This window comes from Siphateles boraxobius, unplaced genomic scaffold (genome assembly GCF_051911475.1).
Source record: "Siphateles boraxobius isolate OS27281-9 unplaced genomic scaffold, OSU_SipBor_1 26, whole genome shotgun sequence".
NCBI lineage: Eukaryota > Metazoa > Chordata > Actinopteri > Cypriniformes > Leuciscidae > Siphateles > Siphateles boraxobius.
In genome coordinates, this window is record NW_027508876.1 from 18,825,838 (window position 1) to 18,851,404 (window position 25,567).

The 25,567-nt window shown below is 37.3% G+C and overlaps 2 protein-coding genes and 1 long non-coding RNA gene across 6 annotated transcripts; 2 read left to right on the forward strand and 1 right to left on the reverse strand.

The window, feature by feature from the left end:
* The first annotated feature begins 1,907 nt into the window (after window positions 1-1,907).
* On the forward strand, window positions 1,908-3,855 carry LOC143751492 (thiosulfate:glutathione sulfurtransferase). 3 transcript variants are annotated; one of them, XM_077244054.1, is made up of 4 exons: window positions 1,908-2,140; window positions 2,850-2,972; window positions 3,057-3,219; window positions 3,345-3,855. In XM_077244054.1, exons 1-4 carry the CDS (start codon window positions 2,011-2,013, stop codon window positions 3,397-3,399), a joined length of 471 nt encoding a protein of 156 aa, XP_077100169.1. In that variant the 5' UTR covers window positions 1,908-2,010; the 3' UTR covers window positions 3,400-3,855. The 3 variants fall into 3 exon arrangements, with proteins under 3 accessions (XP_077100169.1, XP_077100170.1, XP_077100171.1); XM_077244055.1 differs by having other exon boundaries at window positions 1,910-2,140; window positions 2,856-2,972; XM_077244056.1 differs by having other exon boundaries at window positions 2,088-2,302.
* Window positions 3,856-5,572: 1,717 nt separating this feature from the next.
* Window positions 5,573-25,284, forward strand: drd3 (dopamine receptor D3). Its single transcript, XM_077244628.1, has 8 exons — window positions 5,573-6,119; window positions 6,845-7,145; window positions 10,687-10,799; window positions 11,780-11,916; window positions 15,228-15,418; window positions 16,664-16,735; window positions 19,555-19,912; window positions 23,986-25,284. Exons 1-8 carry the CDS (start codon window positions 6,079-6,081, stop codon window positions 24,180-24,182), a joined length of 1,410 nt encoding a protein of 469 aa, XP_077100743.1. The 5' UTR covers window positions 5,573-6,078; the 3' UTR covers window positions 24,183-25,284.
* LOC143751856 (uncharacterized) lies at window positions 14,809-19,648 on the reverse strand. Of its 2 annotated transcripts, none has more exons than XR_013207305.1 (3): window positions 19,532-19,648; window positions 16,106-16,147; window positions 14,809-14,933 (listed from the first exon to the last, which is right to left on the reverse strand). It is a non-coding gene; the product is annotated as an uncharacterized LOC143751856 (long non-coding RNA). The 2 variants fall into 2 exon arrangements; XR_013207304.1 differs by lacking the exon at window positions 14,809-14,933 and adding an exon at window positions 15,685-15,806.
* Window positions 25,285-25,567: the final 283 nt, after the last annotated feature.

Sequence of the window (25,567 nt, forward strand, 5' to 3'; positions counted from 1 at the left end):
ACTTCATCTATTCTGTGTCTTAAGTAGGCCACAATAAAACATTAGCCAATATATCTGTACTAAAATTACCATGGTGAACCGTTAATAAGATACGAAGTTAGCATTTAATATTTCTTTAATACGGCCAAATCATTCACAAAAACGTACATAAAAGGAATGCGCATGCTCAGACCTGAATCGTCTACAACCCAAGGGGGTAATCCATAGACTCTATATGATATCTATGGGGTAATCCATCAGCCGGAAACTGAAGCTTCACGGGGGCCGCCATTGTAGCAGAACTTCACCTGCTGTTAGCATCCCATTGACTCTCATTCATTTTTGCGTCACTTTGACAGCGAATAACTTTACATCTGAGGCGTCCAAAGACCCCATTTGTCCATTATTTATTTCTAAAGAAACACGACAATGTATAAAAGGCTCCATTACTTTGTATCTTACGTTATGGCCCCGTAGAAGCCGTTTTTGTAAAAAAAATAAAAATAGGCTAACGATTGCGTCATATCCACGCGACTCTCTGTCGCACTTTAGAGAAATTGTCCTCCTTTCTTTATTATACGTCTTACATTTCTTCAGTACATGTTCTACTGTCTCCTCTATTGAACATACTTCACATAAATCTGTGTTATGCTTCCCTATAATGTGTAAAGTATGATTTAGGTTTGAATGTCCTGTTCTTAAATGTGTGAAAATAACTTGTTCTCTTCTACTTGTGGATTTTTTTGCCATCTCTTTATGTTTTTTTTTTTTTGTGGACCTTATATTGCTGTATTATAAACCAATTAAATTGGGGGTGGGCGGAGCGACATGCCCAAATGTGTCGCCCCGCCCCATCGTCCAGAGACTCCACTCCATCTGAACTAAATGGTTTTTATTTCTGTATGAAAATGCAAACGACGATTGGGCCGGTGGGCAAGGAATGTACGGTAATCGGTGTATGTAGTAACACGGTAACAGAATAACAACACGTTAACAGAATATTTCTTCCAGTTCCTTCAACTGTCAGATATCCTCACCTGCTTCAAAGGTTAGTTTTTGACCATGTGTTTTTCCAGCAAGATCTAACAACACACTGGTTACGAGATTTAGATAGTATTTTCTTTTTTGCGCTGCAGACGTCAATAAATATAAGCTGTTGTCCCGAATCTGGCCCTATTTGTCCCGAAAATTATACTAAACTGAAGCAAAATCTTGAGTAGGTATTGTCTAATAAAACATTAAAAACTGTCCGTGGAGGTTGAGTCGTCCATATTTTTTGCTTCTTTTTTTGAAGTACCGTAGGCGCGAATTTAGATGCATTGATTTTCATCAATCGAAACATCGATCGTTTCGTTGACATATTCAATTCAATTCAATTCAAATTTATTTGTATAGCGCTTTTCACAATACACATTGTCTCAAAGCAGCTTTACAGAAATTGCATTTCGGAAATGTACATAGAAAAATACAGTTAGTTAATCAAGTATTAATTTATGGCATAACATATCGCCGGCTTTGAGTCGTCTCTTCACAGGCGTTGGGGCATCTGCTGTACCGACATAGGCTGTACCGGAACCCAAACACGCCGCTGTTTTGTGGCAGACTAAAAGCTAATGACAGACTGTTGATCTTTGAATAAAAATATGTTTGGTTCAGGTTTGAAATTCATTATATTTTATAGGCTATGTAGTCTATGTACTCCCCCCCCCCCCCCCCCCCCCCCCCATCCCATAATAATAGTATTAAAGATAATGCGATGCGCAACACTGTTGTTTTATCTCGTAAAACCCTTATACGCTGTAATGTAGACATCACATCAGGCCTATTTAATGGCGCAACGGAAGCACCCTATATAGTCTCATTCTTCGTGAAAATATCATCCAGGTGTCCTTTAACTGGACACGATCCTGACGCTAGAGGGCAGTGAATAATCTGTCTTGTCTTCCCGGACCCCCAAACACACAGGCAGGTTACAGACAGACCAACATTTTATTTTCAGCACCAGTCACTGTGACTGCGCCCAGGTTAGAGATGTTATCGTTTCAGGTTTTACGCCGTTTGTACCTGTTTGGAGTCACTAAACCGGTTTGTCCTGGTAGAGTGATCTCAGCATGTGGACTGAAGACTCCCGTCAATCACAGTCACGGACAGCCTGATCCAGGTATAGAGCTACAAAAGAGGCACTTATATCCTCCTCACAAAATAAATAGGTGGATTTATTTTTGCTTTTTGCAGATCTTTTTTTTTTTTTGTAACTTTGTACATTTTTTGGGAGGATATAATAACTTTTAGAGGCTGTATTTCATTTAATCTCCAATGTCAGGTATGAGTCATTTATTATAAGAACTTTGGACTTTGGTCTATTGTCAATTATCTACTTGATAAATAGCAATGATATTTAAGGAAAACACATCAAAGTATTTCAATCTTTACACACAACACTCAAAAGTGTAGGCCTACATATTTATCTATTGTCATTTATTGGGATGGAGAATATTATTGCTAATAGCTGTTTTCACTGGTTATAATGCAGCAATTTTGTCTAATTTAAAGGAAGAAACATGACTGCTTCATGCTTTAAATTGTGGCTAATTGTACTGACTAAACCACTTAGCAATTAGTTTGCTTTTGTTTCTGGTGATTACAGCAAAATTATTGTTTGGCTCATCTTTTGTATACCATCAGTCAAACACGCAGCCTTTATGTGTATAACAACCATGTATAGCAGGATTTTTCTAGTAAAATGTTTTTTTATCTTACAAGATTTTCACTGACCTGAACATTATATTAATTGACAATAATAGAATAGCAACTAAGATCAAATATGACCTTGCATTGGTGTCATTACTTTTTGATTTTCACAATTTCAGTGTCAGTTGTGACATACGATCAGCTCAAAGCTATGCTGGCCAATCACAGCGTACAGCTATTTGACGTCAGAAATCCAGATGAATTCCAGGCTGGTCGGATTCCTGATTCCATTAACATTCCATGTAAGTCAATACTGAAGTGTATAGAATCAGTGGGGGGGGGTTCTCAATGTGCACACTAACTCTCGGTTTTAATGTATCTCTCAGTGGGACAGCTTGAGGAGTCACTGAAGCTCCCACCACAACAGTTTCAACTGCAGTTTAAGGTGAAAGCCCCCAAAAAGGAAGATGAAAACATAGTTTTCCATTGCCGAAGTGGGAAAAGGAGTTTGTCTGCTCTCGAAATTGCTCATCGTCTAGGATTCTCAAAGTAGGCTACTGAAAACACACACACACACACTCACTGATCTCATTATAAGCCTACATAATGGGATCCAATTAATTAAATATTCCTTGTTGTTAGATGTACTACTTGTTTTCTTCTTCTTTTCTCAGGGCACGGCATTATGCAGGCGGATACATTGATTGGGAAGAGCATGAGAAAAAGTAACAGTACTAACTGGGCAGCATTTTTAATTAAATGAACTTCATATTACTGTAATATTCATAGATCTGGACCATTAATCTGGACATAGAAGATAATATTAATTATTGACATTTTGAAACTGATAAAACTGACAGCATATTTTTATATGCATTTGAATGACTTAATATTAGTGTCATTATTAATACATTTTTAATGGTTCATCTATTGTTATTATTAATCAAACTTAATAAAGCCGAATATAGAATGGATGGAGCAAAATAATTTAAATAATTTCTGCTTTAGACTGAATTAGAAGAATGTAAAAGGTATTGGACTGTAAAAACCAGTGTGAATATATATTTACAAATCTGCTTCATTAAAATATTTTTAAAAAGACCTTGGACATTTCTTAATACGTCTCACTGTAAACAAATTCCACCTGTTTCAACTTGAAAGTTAATTAAACAAAAGTATAATCAACTTGGTTGTACAAGTCATTTCAAATTGAATTATATTAAACTGACTTGGATCTCGAATAAACAAAAAGCTAAAAAAAAAAAAAAAGTTGCCAGGACTTACTGATGATATGGTTTTAGTTTGCCCTTCTGCATTCTATATGGTTTTAGTTTGCCCTTCTGCATTCTGTGGTTGTTACCACTTGGTGGCAGTAATGCAATTGGGCAAAATAAGGGAGCGTTTTACGGCCAGCAAGCAGGGTTCACGGTCACAGGTGCTCTGATGCTCATTTCACTGGTGGCTGTTTGGATGTGGTCGGCTGCATCTTAGTAAATAGCTGTCAGACTGATACTGAACACAGATCAAGGCTGGCACATTTTTCAGTGGACTGCAGTGCAATCAAATCAACACCTTCCTTCATCCATCCTGGAGAAAATTATTTGAGTGTCAATTCATAGAGCACTGTTATTGAGGAGTTACAGGTAACAGTAATTGGTAGTTCATCAGATGTTAGCAATAGCTGTCCAGGTATTGGATTTGGCACACGTTATGAGCCTGAGCCTTGTTCTTCCCTGAACGATGAGACCAGACTATGATAAATGTGACCGTGTCATTTTCACCCTGGCCATAATGGGCTCCACACCACTGAGCCGGTTTGTAAAATAAAGAATCTAAAACTAATTTCTTTGTTTGCCACAGGGGACCTAAATATGCCTGGGGTTTATTTGCTTTCATGTTTTCTCCATATTCCAAATCTCGATTTCATTTTATTTTCCCTCCTTTGGTCTTGTTCCTGATTTTCTGACCTCTTTGCTTGCTAAAAACCTCCCCCATCACATCAGTAGAAGATACTGAGTAGAAGATACCGATAGTGGGGCAAGTTGTCACAACACATTCTATCTTGGTAACTTAAAGGTTTTGAGTCAAAAAATACAATTTCACAAATGTGTTTTCTCTAGCATTGTTTTTTTATGCTGGTTTTTAACACCAAGGTGAAAACCTTTTTAAATTAAAAATATGTTTTCGAAGATTCAGCTGTACAAATTTTAACTGAAATTTTGAACTGTGTTATCAGAAGAAGGGTATTTGTCATAAATATTTGGTAGGGGTAAGCTGTCACATTTTAATGAAGTTATGTGTTTTAAGTGTTATACATTTGTACAAATTAATAATGTAATTACAATAATTGTTGGCCAAAACAATAGTTTGATATTTTAGCTAACCCTTTTTATTTTTTGCTGTTTGTTTGTTTGTTTGTTTGTTTATTTATTTATTTATTTATTTGCTGTTTCTCTACAGCTTTTTTATGTAGGCTATTATTTGTTGGTTTTGTTTAGGTTTAATGGCAGGTTCCATTGTGACAAATTTCTTTATTTTGAGATTAATAGACCATAATTTATATGTTAGCTGTAGCTTTTAGCTATTTCTCTGACGGTCTGACCTAATAATTGACAGGTTAATGACAAATTACCCCATATTGACAACATGCCTTGGTGCACATTGTGTTTAATGTTATTTATATATTTAATAGCTTTTTCCCAAAACTCAAGACATTGGCTGTAATTTACTTTCAATAATAAACCTACCTTGAAAATATTCAATTGTAAAAAGTGCGACCACTAGTAGGCTATCTCCAAAATCCCATAATTACGCAATTATTTTCTCAGTAAGAAATTCATTTTGTGCTATTATCAGGTGAACTCGGTGTGGCTCTTGAGCTGTTAACCGGTTTGTTGAGTCTGTCACAGGTAATAGCTATTTCAGACAGTCGTTATGATCACAGCCTGAGAGGGAACCGTGTACGCTATAGACATCCTTCGAAATCGTCAGCGGGACGCGAATACCGTTAGACAAAGCCATGATTTACAATTAGGATTTTTGAGATGTTGTTTTATTCTTTCACCTACCTGGATTAACTTCAAAATATATTTGATCTACCACCACGCATTGAACTAATGAAAGCAGATGCTTGGTGCGTAAAAGACCTCTTGGAGATGGAATGAAGCTCGTCCCTCGGCTGTAACCAACCACCCTGGCGAATCAATGCCCTGTGCGAAATCATTTGGGTGCTGGTTATTCAATGAACAAAAGCAACGAGTGGAAGTATTGTTGGAGCTGTGGTTTAATAAGTTTCACATATCGTGCTCGCCCGGTGCGCGTTAAGGATGGAGTCCCTTCCTCAGCATCAACGGCTCGCGCGAAAAGCGACTGGACGGATAACTTTAATATCAGGGAAAATGCATTCAGATGTGGTTCTGTTTCGGTTCTTCGCTGGAGATGCTTAACAGGTAGACACATTGTAAACCGTGTAATCTGCCTCTGGAATGCAGCACAGAATGGATCTTATCCATTAACTAATCAAATGCATGCGTTAACATTTGTGCAGATTATCACCATGATTTTTTCCCCCTTGGCGTCAATGTGTGCCTTTATGAAGCAACATTGCAACTTTTAGATTTTTTTTCTATCTGCAATGTATTTTGGAACATCCCTTATCATCCATGTTTAAGATTAAGTTAAATTTAGAGATTAATAAATTATAATTTATGTTTATTATAGCTATAGCCTATTATGACCTTCATAAGATTTAACATTGATCTAGACTGACTATTTTTTTCAATCCTGACTATCAATTTTTTGTATTATTAGCCATAATTTATTACTGAATTCCAGATGGACAGGGTTGCATAATATGGGCTGGATGAGACAGTTATACCAGGTCTACATTGTGGCAATACAAGTTATAAAACATGGCTCTCCAAATGAGCCTTCATAATATATTTATATATTATTAAGATATCTTGTTTTTTATTGCTGCAATCAATAAATAGAAATTTCAAAGATATAAAAGCTGCACTGTGAAGACACCAAGCAGCCTGTCATGTCTCAAGAAGTGTTACCAAGTCTATAATATAACATTCAGGGATGTCAGCATATACACGCAAGGTTTCAAGCAGCATCAAGACTCAATAGACACCCTAGTTTTTGATTGAAAACTGTTCTCTCTTCCCAGATCTCCCACACTCATGGCAATGTTTAGCAGCAGTGAATGGCTGTGGAATGAGTCAGAACATTATCTCACTTCTGGAGGAAACTACAGCCTGGTATCTGGCGTTGAAGATGGGAAGAGGAATTACTATGCCATGCTCTATTCCCTACTTATCCTGGCTATTGTATTTGGGAATGTTCTAGTGTGTATTGCTGTGCTTCGTGAGAAGGCTCTCCAGACCACCACCAACTACCTGGTGGTCAGTCTGGCAGTTGCTGATCTCTTGGTTGCCTCACTGGTTATGCCCTGGGCCGTCTATTTGGAAGTGAGTACACCAGAACCTGCAGTAGCCTAGTTCAGGGTGTTTTTTTGTTGTTGTTGTTGATATTAACAATAACAATTACTAAATGTAAATAGCTATATTTCAGGATTCGAGTGCTTTAAGGCCTTTAAGCACATTCGTAATAAGAAATTTAGTTTTATTTAGCGAGCATGTAACCTCTTAGATCATATGGAAAAGACCATTTACATACAAAACAGGCAATTATTAAGGATGTTTTAAGGATTTATTAAGGGTGTTTATGTTTTAAAGCTTTTTAACAGTTATCGACTTTGAGCCAAACTGTAGTTTGCGAAAGTAGGTTTTTGAAATAATCTCCGATATTTAAAAAACGATTTGATTGACAACGGTTGTCCTTTAGGCAAAGTTTCTCAGTTCTACCATATGGTCATGGGCATGTTCAAAAATTCCTATGTGAGTATGGGGTCTCTGCAGAAAAAAAGTGGGCGTTTCTAAATTTGTGGGTGTTTTCAAACTGGTGGGTGTTTATAAATCATCCAATGAACATCATGCCCTTTACCCAAATTTGGTTAAATGATCTCATTCTGTTTGAGAGGTTTAGCTATTTTAGTAAAAGTGGCCACACCAACTTTTTAAAAAAAATAATTATTGACAAACAGACTCCAGAGAATCTTTCTGCACTGACAAGTTCGCAATAGTTTTTTAGAAAAATCCAAAATAGCATAACATTTAGTCAATTTCGCGATATAAGACACAGTCTGCGTCAAATGGTTTAGGAGTTATGAGCCAAATGGGGTGGGTACTACCATCCCTCAAAAGTTTCAAGTCTCTACGACTTACGGTTTGGTCTGCCCGATCACTTTTAGGGGAGAAATTCTAACAATTATAATAGGGTTTCAGTGATACGTGCTTGAACCCGTAATTAAAAGAAACTCAACAAATAAAGATAAGGAGATACGGTGTTTTTAAGTATTGCCTGGTAACTTAATGACATGTACAAGGAAATAGACTGGAATTGTTTGGGGGATTTCTTAGGCATTGTTTGTGGAAATTAACTATTCTTTTAAGCAGTTTTTGATCGAGTGAGTGAATAATGTCAATTGGGGTGAACGTGTCAATCTTGAACAGGTAAATTTACAGCGAGTTGAAAACATATTCAGGGACTCAAATCTGTGAATATTTTTTTTAATCTGTTAATTTACATGAACCATCCGAACAAACTGATTCACTAGGAGGAACCAGACTTCCCAAAGTTGCATATGAGACAGAGGGCTGTTTAGGATGAACTGATTCATTCCCTTAACTCAGAAATTAAAAATACAGATGAAGTGTTTGAGATCCACTGAAAAAGGGAAACTCTATATGGGAAAAGCTACAGTACTTTAAAAAAGTACTGTAAAAAAAAATCAGGCTTTTTTCTTCACCATCACTTTGTGCCTTGCCCATAATGATTGAATGGACAAAGCCATATTATGCTGCCGTCACATTTGTGAAATTTCATTGGCAAAACCAGCACTGTTGTCTATTGTCAAAAGTGTATGAAGCTCACACAGAAGTTTGGGCATTAAGCTCACACAGGAGTCACTTTCAAACCAAGCAGCTTTATGTTGGTCAACACGGTGAATCGTTGTGAAATCTGATTGGGGAAATCTTACGTCCTCAAGAGAAATTCCAGATTGTGAGGGTTCCTGTTGAAATGACTGCATTTTGTCCATGAAAATTCGCCAAACAATACTAAATAATTAAAAGTAATTACAAAAATAATTAAAACATAAAAAATCTGTCAATTTAATTCCCATTGTCTCCATGTCTTAAAGGGGCATTCGGCAACTATTTCAACTTAATAAAACCGTTTAGAAATCATTTGGATGGTTTAATAACCTGTTCTGGTGAGAATGGTGACTTTCCCCGCTCCCCCCAGCGTTCCCAGGCGGAAAACCAACCTTGCAACATGGGGACTAACGTCACGGTAAGTTGGAAATAGGAAGTTTCTTGAGAAGCCAGAACGACCGAGAAACACAAACTGCTTTACGGCAATTGGACATAAACACGCACGCCCCCATCAGTGTGTATAATGTATTACCCACCTCGGTAGACATAGCTCCACACAATAAAGCTGGCCGGCTCCGATAATAACAAATGCACATGTCCAGCGGTAGAAAGGGGGAGGAGGGGCCGCAAGTGAGTTTTTTTATGACATTGTTGTGAAATATACGCCTCAGCTGTAGGGAGAGCTTGTTGAGAAAACATGCGACAACAAAAGTGAAAATCAGCGAAGAAATAGCTAGAGTTGCCGAATGCCCCTATAAGGGACACAAATCGGTGCTATAATCAAGACTTCCAATTTTTTTCCTACATCAATAGTTGATTGCTTGACATTGACACAAGAAGCGAGACTTAAATCAATATATCTATTGTTTAAATAACCAGCAAAAATCAATATTATCTGAAAGCTTATAGACTGAGAGCAGCAGATAATGGTTCTCAAATCTGTCAAGTCGTACTTCATTCAATATATCCTCTGAGTCATCAATAATTAGTTACCCTTTGCTTTGGTCAAAGGGTTAAACTCTTTTATCCATCAGAAACATTAGCAGTTTTACTTTCAGAACTACAATTCATTAAGCATCATTTACTCAGCATCAAGTTGTTTCAAACCTGCATGAATGTCTTTCCTCTGTTGAACACAAAAGAAGATACGTTGCAGAATGTTGGTAACCACAGAGTTGACTGTAGCCATTGACTTCTATTATTTTTCCTACTATGGACGTCAATGTCTACCGTCAACTGTCTGGTTACCCATATTCTTAAAAATATCTTCTTTTGTGTTCAGCAGAAGAAGGAAATTCATACAGGTTGGGAACAACTTAAGGGTGAGTAACTGATAATAGCATTTAAATTTTTGGGGCCCAAAATAAAAATTGGCAAATCCCTCTAACTGGCAAACGTTACACCTTTTGTTTAAATATAATTTAATATGACTAACTCAACCTGATTAATTTTACAGTTACAGCAACTACACTATAATTTTCACAGTGTAATATCAAATTCCCTTCACTCTTCCCTGGTTTGGTGGTTCACAGTTAAAAATATTCATTCAAAAACTGCATTCCTACTCGATTAAATTTGGCAGCACATCTTGTGAATGGCTGCAGTAGGAGGCATTGTGCCGCTGTTGATTAGTGCCAGTAAGGGAGAAAAGACGATTCTTCCTGCCGTGGCGTTCTACATGTAGCCTAGCAGTCTGATTCAGGAGCATGCAGCCCATTCATCTCTGCCGGAGCTTTATTATCTCCCTTGCCACCCGGATGGGCGCTATCGTCGTAGGCCCTCTGAGAGATGGACCAAGAGTCTGTTTGACTCTGGAGCACTCATTATTTGCAAAGTGAGATTGGGATAAAAGCTGAGACTCTCAAAAATAGTTATCTCCTTACTTGCATTGGAGAATCATTGAGGCAGTGTGGCTAGAAGTTGCTTAGTTAGACATATTTCATATGTATATCCTTTTCCTTTCAATTTTTTTGTGCATCTAGTCGCTTAATATGACCCTGTTGTATCTGTGCAGGTGGTTGGCGGAGATTGGCTCTTCAGTCGCTTGTATTGCAATGTCTTTGTAACCCTGGATGTGATGATGTGCACTGCAAGCATTCTCAACCTGTGCGCCATCAGCATCGACAGGTAGGGGGATAATAATACATTTTTGTGGTTCCTTTTTATTAAAAGAATATTCCAGGTTTAGTACAAATTAAGTTCAATCAAAACCATTTGCGGCATAATGTTGATTACCAGCAAAAATTGATTACCAAAAATTCGCCAAACAATGGTAAATGTGACCACTCCTCTACATTTTTTTAAGAAAAGGAGAAATTAGTTGAAACTCATTTTTGTGGTTATCAATAAATGCTTTTCGAGCTTTCAACCCCAAAATTTTCCTTTAATGTGGTATCAGCAAATCCCTCCAGTGACAGGTGCGTCATTAACACCTTCATAGATAGAGCTGGTAGGGGCCTTCGTTTTAATTTTGACTGCATGGCATGAGTGTGAAAACATATAGAAGTTTAATTAGTTGGGGGGGTGGAGAGTAATGGGCTGATCAAAAAGGACGAAATGGAAAGGCTGTGAGAAAACGATTCAGTAGAAAACACAAAAAGATGTATGATACAGAGTGCAGGGAAATGTATTCAGCCAGGGGAGAGAAAGGCATGTATTTAGGTTGCTTATGCCTTTCAGACTGGCCTGGTTCTCCCCCCTCTTTTTCCTCTGGTATTCTACTTGTAAAAGCAGTGTGCTGCTGCAGATATAAAAAAAAAAACTATCACGAAAAGCTAATACAATTGCATCTCATCCTGCTGATAGGGGTCGAGCATAATTAATCTCTCTTCCATGCAAAGATGTTGCACGTTCTCTTTCGGCGTCCTGATTTATTAATTTTTAATCAGATATTTTCTTTTTAACGCTTCGTGGCAGATCCAGAAAAAAAACATTGCAGTGAAAGCTTATCTGAAATTGACTTTGAACTTTTCTTTCATATCACAACGGATGTATATTCAAAAAATACTTTGTGGGGTCATTTAAAAGTTTTCATTTAATCTCATAACTCACACTTTTGTGCTTCAGTGAGTGTGACCTTTTCCTGATTACTCCTTCCTTCTGTAAAGGTATACGGCTGTGGTGATGCCCGTGCTATACAACACCACTCACAGCTCCCGCAAAAGGGTTTCAGTTATGATTGCTACAGTTTGGGTCCTCGCCTTTGCAGTCTCCTGCCCTCTACTGTTTGGATTCAACACTACAGGTGAGCTCCAGCTGTGACTCAAGGGTCATTGGTGCTCTAATGAATAATGCTAAATAAAATGCAAACACATGCAAATAACCATATTATCATGCATAGTTCGCTTGCCCAATACAATCTGCTTTCTAAAGAAAAAACAGTTGAGAACCACTGCACTTGTCCAGTAGTGTGAAATCATTGCATCCATTTCTTGCATGAAATCTTGTACAAGACTAATTCATAGCAAATGGGGTTGGCTATATACAGCTGTGGTAAAAAGTATTGAAAGTATTGAAAATAAGTTAATTCCTTAACTTATTTTGATGAGTTAAAGCAATTTAAAAATGTCATAACTTATTGATCATGTAATTTTTTACAGTGAAGTTTGCTGCCTCAGTATTTGTAGATTATTTTTTCACGTTTCTATGGTAGGCTATATATACGATATTGAGAAATGCACTTTTATCCTTGATGTATTTACTATTGAGACAGGAAGGAAGGAAGGGAGGAAGGAAGGAAGGATGGGTGGAAGGAAGGAAGACAACATAATAAAGGGATGTGTTCTGTAATAGCCAATAGTTACCTCAGCCATGGACTTGATTTACTTGTTAGTACTTGTGAGCATTTGATTGGACAAAAATCTGTTTAGCGCATGAGTCATGAGCATTTTTGTCCATTATCCCAGAAAATAAGAGACTACATCTCAATTGCGCAAGCTATGTCTTCGAAATGTTAATTTTGACAACTTTTAGTAGTTCAATAAGCTTCAAAGCTACACAAACGGTTTGGAACAGTTAAACTTTTTTCAAAGTTAAAAAAAAAAAGTCACTTATTCTCACCAAGGCTGCATTTATTTGATCAAAGGGACAGTAAAAGCAGTAATATTGGGAAACATTATTACAAATTAAAACAGCAGTTTTCTATTTAAATATATATTAAAATGTAATTTATGACAAAGCTGAATTTTCAGCAGCCATTACTCACATGATACTTCAGAATCATTCCAATATATTTTTTAAATATATTAAACTAAAAAATATTTTCTATTGTAATAATACTTCACAATAATACTGTTTTTACTGTGTTTTTGATCAAATGCAGCCTTAATTGGTGAGCATAAGAGTTTAAATAAATTTTAAAAATCACATTTTTGACCGGTAGTGTCATTTCCATGAACTCAAAACAACTTTAACTCAAATTTTAAGTTCATGGAGTTTTTAAATAGCTTTAGTCTAGTTTGCATCTTGTCTTTAATAGTTTGTAGTGTATCTATTTTTCAAAAGGGTAGCTCTGTAAGTCAACTACTTTACGTGATGCTTGTTAAGCTACACTTTCAAAGTAGCTTCCTCAAACATGTGGTTTCAAAATACAGTAAAGCACTAAAATGGTGGATCATTTTATAGCTATAGCTTTTAGTGAGCTTCCATCAGATGTCAATAAATTAGTTTGCGAAGGAATTAATCATCCATTTAATTAGAGTAATCAGTTAATTAGTTTCACGGTGAGATACAATGAATGTCATCTCTCACACACACGCAAGCCTCCTAGATATGCATGTGATTTGTTCTGCTTGGGCTGTATGTACTGCAGATGGGAGGGAAGGACTTTGAGGGTCTAATTATGTTGCCGCAGAAACTATTTTATACGTCGCCGATTACTGCTGATTAGAGTATTGATTATACTGACACAGCTGACATCATTGCATACATCTACACTATTATTACTATATATCTGTGATATTCAATCTTAATTACATTGCTATACAATGTAATATTTTACAAAAACAGCAAACAAAAGAATCACAACAAAATTCAAAATGTATCTACTGTTGCGTTGCTATCACGGAATGGTGGAACATTCACATCCAACTCAAACAATAACAAGGGCTGAACAGAACAGGAAGAATATATACACGTTGTAATTGAGGAAACTAAACAGGAACAGCTGGACAAAGATGAACTAATCAATAACCATAGAAACTAACAAGAACTTATACAGACAGACAATCGTGACATTACGCCTCCCTCGGAAAGGTGCATCCTCGTAACGTATAATGTCCAACAGAGGAGGGAGGGGGCTTTGGAGGTGGGCGTGTAGCTGGTGATGTTCATGGAGGGGACAGGGACGACCAGGAGAAGTCGGAGACAAACACCATGGTGGAGCAGACAGTGGGAGGAGCCAGGGTGGAACTGTGGCTGCAGGGCTGGACGGCGAAGCAGAAAGGCTGAAGGACCAGGTCAACATCTACGGCTCGGAAGCCCAAGGTGAAGCTGCTGGCTCGCGGAGACGGGGACTCGGCTGAACAGGGCGGCGATGGAGCGATCGAGTACAATGGAGAAGCCATAGGGAAGGAGAAGCCTGGTAGAGCCGAAGGCATTGAGGGTCGAGGCACAGCCAGAGATCTGGAAGTCCATGGCGTAAGCTGAGCGCCGACCGACCGAGGCTTATCCAGATGGACGAGGGAGCCCATAGGAGTCCTAGGGCAGACGGGCCATGGTGGAGATGAGGAACGCAGCGCCGGGACGCAGCCGACGGGCTGACAGGCCAATGTGGAGACGGGGATTCGGCCTCATGCCGAGCTGCTGGAGGAGATGCCTGAGATGAAGCTGACGAACCGCAAGAAGCTAGTGGCAGGGGCAGAGCCGAGGAGCTAGATGACACCAGTGGTGCCGACGGATCTAGGGGCTGGCCGTAACCAGCGAAGGAGATGGGACCAGGAAATCAGGTGCGAACATTGGCGGAAGAAGATTATCTCCGGACGGGAACAGCGAAGAAGTCGAGGATGGGGACTTGATCCGAGGACCACAGATCTATAAGGTTTAGATCCGCTCCTGGCTCTGAGATGGACTGATCGGCAAGCGTAGACTCTGGGGCTTTGATGTTATCCAGCTCTGGTTGTGGGACGACCTCTGTGGCTGCATTGGGTTTGCAGGCTGTGAGGGAGAGACCGCCGGAAGGGGGGTATGCAGTGCTGTTGATTGCATAGTTTTTTTCTTTTTACTCGTTTTTAAGTGGTCAGTTATTCTGTCACAGAAAGGTGGCTGTCTAAAGTGCACAACGAAGGATATGATGAAATACACAGTCTTTAATAGCAAACTCAAGAGTAACATTCACATTCATACAAACAATAACCGACCAAAGCTGACCAGAACAGGAAGAATATCTACACGTAGTAAATGAAGGAACTAAACAGGAACAGCCGATCAAATATTAACTAATCAGTAACTATAGAAACTAACGAGAACTCATACAGACAGACAGGAACAACTAAACAGAACATAATCGTGACAGTCGCACTTTGCAGTAATGATATGTTGCATGTGTGTTTCTTGCAGACGACCCTGCGGTGTGCTCGATTTCAAATCCCGATTTTGTGATCTACTCCTCCGTGGTGTCGTTTTACTTGCCGTTCGTGGTGACTCTTCTGGTCTACATCCGCATCTACATCTTTCTCAGACGAAGAAGGAAGAGAATCACCTTCCGTCAAGGTGGCAAAGTTCAGCCAGCATCCGCGCCACCATCAGCGGTAAGAGTGGATTTTCTCACATTCCACATCTACACATAATCTCCTCAAGCTATTTTGGATTCTCTACTGTACTTAAAACACACATAATCCACCAATAACAGTGCATAATGACTAGAGGTATCTGTTACCGGTGGTAATATAGATTGGAAATGCATTTAAGCTCCAACTCAGGCTATATTGGATCGAAACACTGCATTACATTTCACTTAAAATCAAAGAAGCTTGGAATCCAGTCTGTCTTTGTTAGGAAACATTACTGGGTTGTTTTATTCAGTGAAACAACATTCCAGATCAGAGGATAGGACCTTTGCATCATTGGCTTCATGTGAAAGTGAGATGCACATCAGGTCTTTGGAAAAGTTCCAGCAAAGCCATTCTGCTACGCGCCCTAGGAATTTTATAGCAAGATTTAGTTCCAGCTAACTGGAGCAAAATTTGATATGGAGAAAAGGCTTTGTAGGCTGCCCTGAATATTTTTCTTCCTGTTAAAAAGACTGTTATAATCTTTTTTTCCCCGTCCTATCTAATTTTAATGAAAATTACGTCCAAGCATAGTCTTACAAAGTATTTGAGCTTTAAATAAAACTTGATTGATTTAGTACCACTCATATTTTAAATTAAACAATCAGCTTTCAGTTTTTTTATTTTTTTATTAAAGAAACAGTTCTAATATTGTAATTTACTCACCCTGATGTACAGCAGTTCCAAACTTATATGACTTTCTTTCTTCTGTGGGACACAAAATAATATATTGTTTGGAAGACAAACACTGGACAATTTTGAAAAATGTCTCTCTTTTTGCAGATGAAAAATGTTAAAGGGATCCAAGGTTATGTAAAAAAATGAAAATACAAAAGGTTCTTGGACTTTATAGGCATAACTTTACACTTATAATTAAACAGACGGACAGTGCCAATATTCAAATAGTTTTAAGGTCGTGGTTGTTATTGTTAACTAAAACTAATTAATATTGTTGTCAGTAACTGACATTTGGATGTAAAATAAAATAGACGATCCATTCCAGTCATAAAATTAGCTTCGGTGAAGCGTCACAGCCATTTGAATCCAGTGAAAATCAGATTTTTCCGATACTTTTTCCATAGCACCCTACTTCATTTTCCCTGCCTTGCTTCAGGCATCTTTTCCTGTTTTTTTACATTTATAAAGCTGCTTCCCAAATTTGTTTTGCATGCTTTTGCATTGCCTTTGTTTTCCACCCGCTGACTCTTTAACATCTCTCCGCAGGAGACGTGTTTACAAGATGGCACTCACAAAGAGAAAAGAGACCTTTCCCCCATCAGGATCAATGTGATAAATGTGCGTATACCATTGTGTGCCTGCATGTGTGTATAGAAATGTGTGTTTCTACTCTAATCTTGCATGAAATGAGCCTTCTCAGAGCAACAGACTCTGTGAAGAAATCCTACAAGGTATTTTGAGATTGCTGGCAGCATTCTCATTCCTGTTTTAGCATAGCGGGTGCGTTTCTGTCGACATGCCTCCACAGACTTATCCCTGCTGGCTGTAAGCTATGAACTGAGAATTTGTGGCACTGACAAATGGCCCCTAAGTTGTTCTGGCTGGTGCTTTACTCCCTTCACTGTCACACTTCTGTTTGTTGAAACTGTATCCACAAGAGTCACTTCAAAGTTAGGGAGTAACAAGCTTTAATAGCGAGCCATAGGACATGCGGTCAATGCAGCTGTCAGTTCGGGGTACTTTTGTTCCGTGCGAATGTGATATTGATTTTAATAGTTCAATAAATGAGTAAATATTGTGATATATTTTAGACACAATTGTCTGTTTTTGCTCAATTTTGTCAACAAAATTATTTCCTGCTAAAGCCAAACCAGAACTGTTGTCTCCAAGCAACACAGCAGTGTTATGTTTCTGAATGTATTCGTTATTCGATCCAATCAATCGGGTGAACCAACGATTCAATGACCCATTCATTAAGGGTGCTTCTCAATATCCCTCCTCGCCCTCCATCCTATGACCCGGAAACCGATCGAGCTTAGCCATCTTGAAGAACATCTCAATTCTCTAATTGCACCGCGAGGAGGAAAGGATCGAGGAGTGAGGAGACTTCCTGAGGAGTCATAAGCGAGGATACACGGGTGTATCCTATGCGGAAGAGTTTTATCGACTAAACGTGACGCACGTATAAATTCTCCTCCCCCTTCACATCGGTCACAATAATTTTTATTTATACTTTACCTTTTTTATGTGCAGTTTATATAAACCACACATTTCACATATTTCAATGGGGTATCTTGCTTTATTATTATTTATGAATCTCTTAAACAACCAAACTAATACAACATACGGGCAGATCCTTTGAGCGCAGCTGATGACGCTAGGTCACCGTGATTTTGCCAAGTAAGACATGTTCCTGGACCAAAATATTTTGTTGATCCTGGAATAACATTCCTGACCCAAAATTTAGTCCTTACCCTGTCCCTACCCCTAAACCTAATTCTACCCATAGCTTTTCCCTAAAATCAGAGGGAAATGACAGGTGAATAACAGTGATGTTGAAGCACCTTACCCTGGTTCTAAGCCTAAACTTGACATAAACTGTAAACTTGTCCCTCAAATCTGATTGGTTGATCTGAAAGTTGTTCCAGTATCAACAAAGATGTTGATCCAGGAACATGTGGTACTTGGTGAAATCACGTTCACCGATGAGGTCATGAAGTGACGCTTGAGTGATCAAGTATTCCAATGTACAAAAAAGCTTTCATTCGATTCCTCCGTCCAACTTTTCTTTCCTTGCAGCCTTCCCTCATATCCTACAGGGGGTGGAGCTGAGACGGGAGGAAAGGAAATGAGGAGATGCACACATAAGAATTGAGAAGCACCCAAAGAGAACCATTTAGCCTGCTTCATTCCTGAATTAATCTGTTTCAACGAATCGAATAGTCCTTTAATAGGAAACTCAAATATTCAGGAAGACAGCGGATAATTTGAACATGACTAACATAGACCGACCTCAAACTGAACCAAACAGGAAGTATTTATACACAAGAAAAAATTAGGGAACTAAAAAGGAACAGCTGGACAAGTTTAAGATTAACTAATTAAATGAAAACAGGTGAAAGAAATGACTAAACAAACTGAAAGTCCATAATCATGACATTAATAAATTCTATGGTAAATTAAATAAATAATTTATTTCTAAAGCTACTTTGTGTAATGTCTGTTTGATGCTTTTCTCATTTAACACAACAATGAATTTAAATGATCGTTTGGGGATAATTTCTCAGCCAAATTTGATGTGTGAATAATTTATGATTAATTAAATGCCACATCATGTAATTAATTAGATTTTTAAAAAATAATCGCTTGACAGCCCTACTAAAAATAGAATAATATAATTTATAATTAAATAATAAAAGAATATAAATTTACTTTAGAAAAAGTTTAATAAGATATTCAGAAAAAAATGCCTAAAAGTGACTACATTTGTTACATATATGCTTAAAACAAAAACTATTTACCATTAGGATGAGAAAAATGTAAGATGTATCTGAAGTCAATTTATCTTGTTTTAGAGAGGTTTTAATGTTTTTAGAAAACAAGACAAAATACTGATTAAGAAACATATTTTGCTGTGTGTTTTGTTGATTTTAGAAGTTTTTCAACCAGTTTTTTATGTTTTTCAACTAGTCCGGGTAATATAAAAAATGAACGACTTTCTATCCACTGGGATCCACTTTTTAAACATTTAAAAAGTCTAATAAAAAAAAGTAGTGTATTACTCAATACTGCTTTATATTTAATGCCAATGCTGTGTTATAGGAAAGTAAATGAGAGAATTGAATAAGATATGGCTGTAAAAACAACAAATGTTCAGTCAGTAGCCTGAAGGTTACTGGTCCATTCCCCTTTCTTAAGGAATTGCAAAGTCAAAAATAAAAGTAATCCAAAGCAATGTGTAAGGCGGTGCGAAATCAGCTTTGCATTGCAACAAAAATACTCAGCAGTCCTTGAGACGGTATCATTCTATTCGAGGACATGAGGACAGCATACCTCCTTGTGCTAATTAATTATAGAACAGACATGCTATCAAGAATAAAGGTGTTCTGCACACCTTGAAGTTTGCATGCTTACATTTCATCTCCCTATGTGTTCAGGAAAGCACGGAGCAGGTGATGCGTCCGCGGCTCCTCTCCAGCTGCCTGCGGCGTAAGAGGCCTCAAACCGCCCCTGTCGAAAACTCACTGCTGCCCCCTGTGATCACGCTCAACTACTGCAGTATTAGCCAGGCGTCCTTTGCTCACACTGAGCAAGATGGAAACCAAGCGGAAGAGGAAGGTGGGGACGAGGAGCAGGTGACAGTTAGGAGTTGTGAGGTGAAGAAGTTGTCAAACGGACGAACACACACCACACTGCGTCCGCCCGGTAGTGTCATGGTGTGTCCCAGTCAGGTCCGGTGTAGAAGTATGCACTCCAAGGAAAAGAAAGCCACACAGATGCTGGCCATCGTTCTGGGTGAGTTGTGATTCAGGTACAAATCCAGACTTCATTATTAGACTTCTAGGTTTGGGGGAAAAATTTAGTGAAAACGTTTTTTTTGCAATTCTCTTGTGGAGGAAGCACAAAAATTACGTACTTCTTTAAAATGAAGTGATTCATCCATCCAACCATTAATATCACTATAATTTTTCATCCATCCATCCATCATCAATATTCTTTTCCATCCATCATATCACTATCCTTTTTCATCCATCCATCATCCATCATCCATCATATCAATATCCTTTTCAATCCATCCATCCATCATATCACTATCCTTTTCCATCCATCCATCCATCATATCACTATCCTTTTCCATCCATCCATCCATCCATTATATCACTCCTTTTCCATCCATCATATCACTATCCTTTTCCATCCATCCATCATATCACTATCCTTTTACATCCATCCATCATATCACTATCCTTTTACATCCATCATATCACTATCCTTTTCCATCCATCCATCCATCCATTATATCACTTTCCTTTTCCATCCATCATATCACTATCCTTTTCCATCCATCCATCATATCACTATCCTTTTCCATCCATCCATCATATCAATATCCTTTTCCATCCATCCATCATATCACTATCCTTTTTTATTCATCCATCCATCCATCCATCACATCACTGTCATTTTTCATCCATCCATCCATCCATCCATCCATCAAATCACTACCCTTTTTATACATCCATCCATCTATCCATCACATCTTTGTCCTTTTCATCCATCCATCCATCGAAATTCCTCTTCTTTTCCTTATATCACAATGTCCTACAATAAATTTAGCTCAAACTGTTTGACAGTCTTTTCTTAAAACTGTTTTCTCCAAAAAAAATAGCATATTGTGGTTCTTTGTAAGATATTATTAGATGAAATTTAAGATTAACTTTTGAAAATCTCATTGGCTAGCATTGTTAGAATGTTTGCTATTCAACAGTGATGACATCACTGTAATATTTGGATTCTCCACAGTGTTTGGTTTTCCGTCTTGCAGATATTTGCATAATAAAATGTCATTGGTTTTTTGGTTGTTTTTTTTTTACTTTCATTTGTTGCCCCAAGCATCATAACAGTGACTCAGTGATGCAACATTTAATTTATGCAGAACTTGAAAACTGTCTCACTTTACATTCATCTGGTTACATCTTGTTTTGGCCCAAAGCCATTTGTGTGCATCATTTGGAAGGTTAAACACATCTGTTTTCCCTTGGTGGCCTTGGCAAGATCACATGTGCATTATATAATACATTACAATGATCTATCACTTAAAATTAAAGGTCAAAGATAGACATGAAGAGCTCGCTTAAATACCATTAAAAATGTTGGGGTTGGTAAGGTTTTTAGATTATTTTTTTTAAAGTCTCATGGTCACCAAGGCTGCATTTATTTGACAAAAAATACAGTAAAAACAGTAACATTTTAAAATATTACTACAATTTAAAACATGTTTTCTACTTTCATATATTTTAAAATGTAATTAATTCCCATGTTGGCAAATTAGAATTTTCAGTATCATTACTCCAGTCTTCAGTGTCATGTGATCCTTCAGATATCAGTTTAATATGTTGATTTGGTGCTCAAGAAACATCTCTTATTATCGTCAATGTTGAAAATAGTTGTGCTGCTTATTATATAAATCAGGATTCTTTGATTAATAGAAAGAGCATTTTATCCTGTGATTGAATCCCAGGTGAAGTAAGCATGGTTGCACTTTATTTTGTAATTTCATTGACTTGATTAATGAAACTCGACCTCTGTCGAAAGCTATTATCAACACTGATATTAATCCCTCTTTCACGTCTAGCAGATGAGGAGGCTTTTTCATGGACATTGGACATTTATGAAATTCACCATCTTGCTGATTGCTTACAGCAAATTGATTTTGCGATTTTTTTTATCTTCACTATTTCAAAATTGTTTTCCTTTTATATTGGGTGTACTGACAACTCCTCCAACCCTCCCCCTCAACCCAAGCACATGCCACCGTACTATTTTTTTTAAATCAATGATTCACTTAGTTTTTCATTTGACATTTTGAAAGTGGGTTGCTGAGTCGCTCCATGGAGCTCAGTCAGTCTGTGCCTGGCATGTGCAACAGTTTGTCAGATTGCCATCAAGGGGCCACCTGGGGAATAGTGAGGACTCTGAATGCCAGTAGCTTTATACAACACCTACAGAGTACAGTCAGTCTCCAACATATTACTTTTATAAAACGTCAAGTACCAGACAACCAATTAGGCTCTATTAGTGTCAAGTGATGACCCATGAGTCAGTGTTCTGTAAAGTGATAAATGACAGTGATGGTAATCTGAGATGTCTGCTTAATTGAGGAGGAAATTAAATCACACTCATGGAGACAGATGTCTTAGATTGGGTGAATGGCTCAGCTGCCTCAATTGGTCAGGGTTGTCACATGACCATTTTGCCTGTGGTCAATTTAACAAAGCTATTTGTCATTTGCAAAAATTCCTACATGTAAAAAGACTTTACAGTTAGAGGTTTGATGAGTAGTTCACGCAAAAAGGCTTTATATCTTCTGTGAATCACAAAAGGTGAAATTTTAAAGAAATGTACTGTTTGCTATTTTTTTAAACAGGCAAAAAAGCATCACAAAAATCTGCTGAAGTTATTGAATAGTTTTATGTGAGCAATAGACCAAAATTCACAAGTCCTTATAAACTGATACCATTTGACACTGCAACCGGTTCAATGAGTCAGTGAGAACTAAAAAACTGAATCAGTCTGTATCTAAATGAATCATTGGCTGCGTCCGAAATCAAATACTCGCTGAGTAGGTAATTCTTTTGAATAAGTAGATTACTACGTGACCGCTACAAAAGTATGTTTTATATATTATGAATGAGTTTAGTATTAATGAAATCTGGACGTACTACATTCGCCATGTTGTCATTCTCATGACTATAGAGTCAGTTGTGTTGCTTCACTGCAATTCACAAATCCTCTCGCGTGGCCTGATGGGAGAGTAAAGTGTCCATCGTTTGCAGAATCTCGGCAGAAGTAGTAGGTCATCCGGATACTTTTTGCTACTACTCTTTTCACATACTGTTTTTCGCATATATATGCAATTTCGTAACTACTTTTGTGAACTGGATCAGCTGATTCATTGAAAAGATCTGACTCAAAAGAACAATTCATTAACAAATGAATCAGTGCTATTTTAGAATTATTCATATACACTATTTTAATTATCATTAAAGATATGAATTAGCAATTATTTTTATATTTTCAGGTTTCAACTGAATTTAAGTTTTAGTAATTTTGTTTTGTATTCATTTTTTAATTTCTCTTTGGCTTCAATTTATTTATTTTTTGTTTTAGTTTCATTTATTTTAATTGTCAGAGCAATTTCTAATTTTCTTTAAAGTTTTTCTTCTAATATTTATAATCTATTTCAGATTTATTTTAAATACCGTAAAGGATTTTTAATAGTTTTACTTAACGATAACAAAAGTGAATCGCTACCTATTTTATGAACCCCTAAACATGTTCTGGTTTTACAGAGCCCCTAAAGGGACATGGAGGTGGAAGAAAAATAGGAGATGGGAGGAAAAATAATAAGTCAATGCTTTTGCTTTCTCTCGCAAATGTTTTGCGTTCCACCGAGAAATTTTGTGTTCGCACACAAAACATTTTGCGTTCCCCGAGAAACTTTGCGTTCACTCTCAAAAAGAGCTCATAAGGTTTACCAGGGAATGCTAAATTTCTCTAGGGAACCTAAAACATTTGGGAGAACATCGAAAAGCTCTCAAAAGCATTGACATTTTTTTCCCCTCCTTCTCATATTTTTTCCTTTCACCATGTCCCTTTAGGGGCTCTGTATGTTATTCACACAAAGCTTTGCACTGGTTTCAAAAGACATAGGAATAAAGTGAGACACATTTTTGATACTTCTGGTGCATGGAAAAGATCGACCAGCACCTTCCTCAATTTCTCTTTTTGTATTCCACTATAGAATGTCATACGATTACTTGTGCAAAAGTTAATGTTTTTCTTTTCTTTTCTTTTTTGTCTCGCAGGGGTTTTTCTTATTTGCTGGCTTCCCTTCTTTGTGACCCACATCCTAAACACTCACTGCAGAGCTTGCCATGTTCCTCCTGAGGTCTACAGCGCCTTCACTTGGCTCGGCTACGTCAACAGCGCACTCAATCCAGTCATCTACACCACGTTCAACACGGAGTTCCGCAGGGCCTTTATTAAAATCCTGAGCTGCTAAATCCATTGGCTCTACTCCCATTATAATGCTCAATGCAGCTTCCAGACATTATGGATTCCAGTTTTGGATTCAAAGTGCCATATTGCAGAGGATATGATTAAAGGCGTTGAATAATCTGTATGTGTTCAAGGATATTTTACTTTCACTACAAAGTACATTACGCTTGTAATTGGTGGATTAGCATTCATCCTAATTCTATAGTTCACTTTTAGAGGATGGACCAATCTGGAGTTCCAACTGTGGCCTCACATCAAATAAAAAAGCCAAGAATATATTCTAGACCTTAATCTCCATTTCAACACCTTCTCGCATGCAGGCGAATTCTGAGGTGGTCATGCAATTGCATGATTGAATTAAGCTGAGTTGAGTTTTGCCTGAAACTCCTCAGTTGTAAAACCAACTAAGAAAACAATTTATGTGGAAACAAAGGCTAGTGATTTGTCAAAGGGAACATGAAGCAGGTGGACCAAAGGAGCGTGAAGTAGGTAAAAAAAATCGAAGACTGTGTTGTGCCTTTAATGGTTTCTCCCCTCTAAGGCCGGCCGGTGTCGTGATCCAACTGCATATCAGGACAGAAAAAAGAAGAGATGGTTATGGATGATTGTTATGGATGAAACATGGTTTTTTGCTGTGAATTAAAGCTACATTGAATCTCCATAAGCCCTGGTGTCATCTGAAATATAGTCACAGAAGCATTGTGCCCATTTTGCATTTGATTTGTGATGAAAAATAATATAACTACATAGATACAAATACACATACACTAATGTTTCATATGTTTGGGGTCAGTAAGATTTTTATGTTTTATAAAGTCTCTTATGCTCACCAATGCTGCATTTATTGGATCAAAAATACTGTGAAAACTATTTTAAATTATTGTAATTTAAAATAATGTTTTATTTTAATATATTTTAAAATGTACGGAATTTTCAGCATCATTACTTCAGTCGTCAGTATCACGAGCCATCAGAAATTATTCTAATGATGATTATCTGCTCAAGAAACATTTTTTATTATTAATTTTGTTGCACTGCTTAGTATTATATGTGGAAACTGTGATGCATTTTAAATGATTCTTTGATAAATAAAAAGTTTAAAAGCATTTATTAGAATTTTTTTGTTGTTGTAACAATACTGTCACTTTTGATTAATTTAATGCATCCTTGTTGAATATAGTGGTAACTATAATATGGATAACTGTGTATTTGTATATGCAGTTATTAAAATCTCATAAGTCTTAAACCATATAACAACAATAAAAAACATTTACTGAATGTCAAATTTAACAGTTTTGTTTTGATTTTTAGATCATAATGAGAACCCAATATCCCCTCACATGTTCAACAAAACCTGTACTACTAAAAAAACACATCTTGCACTAGCCT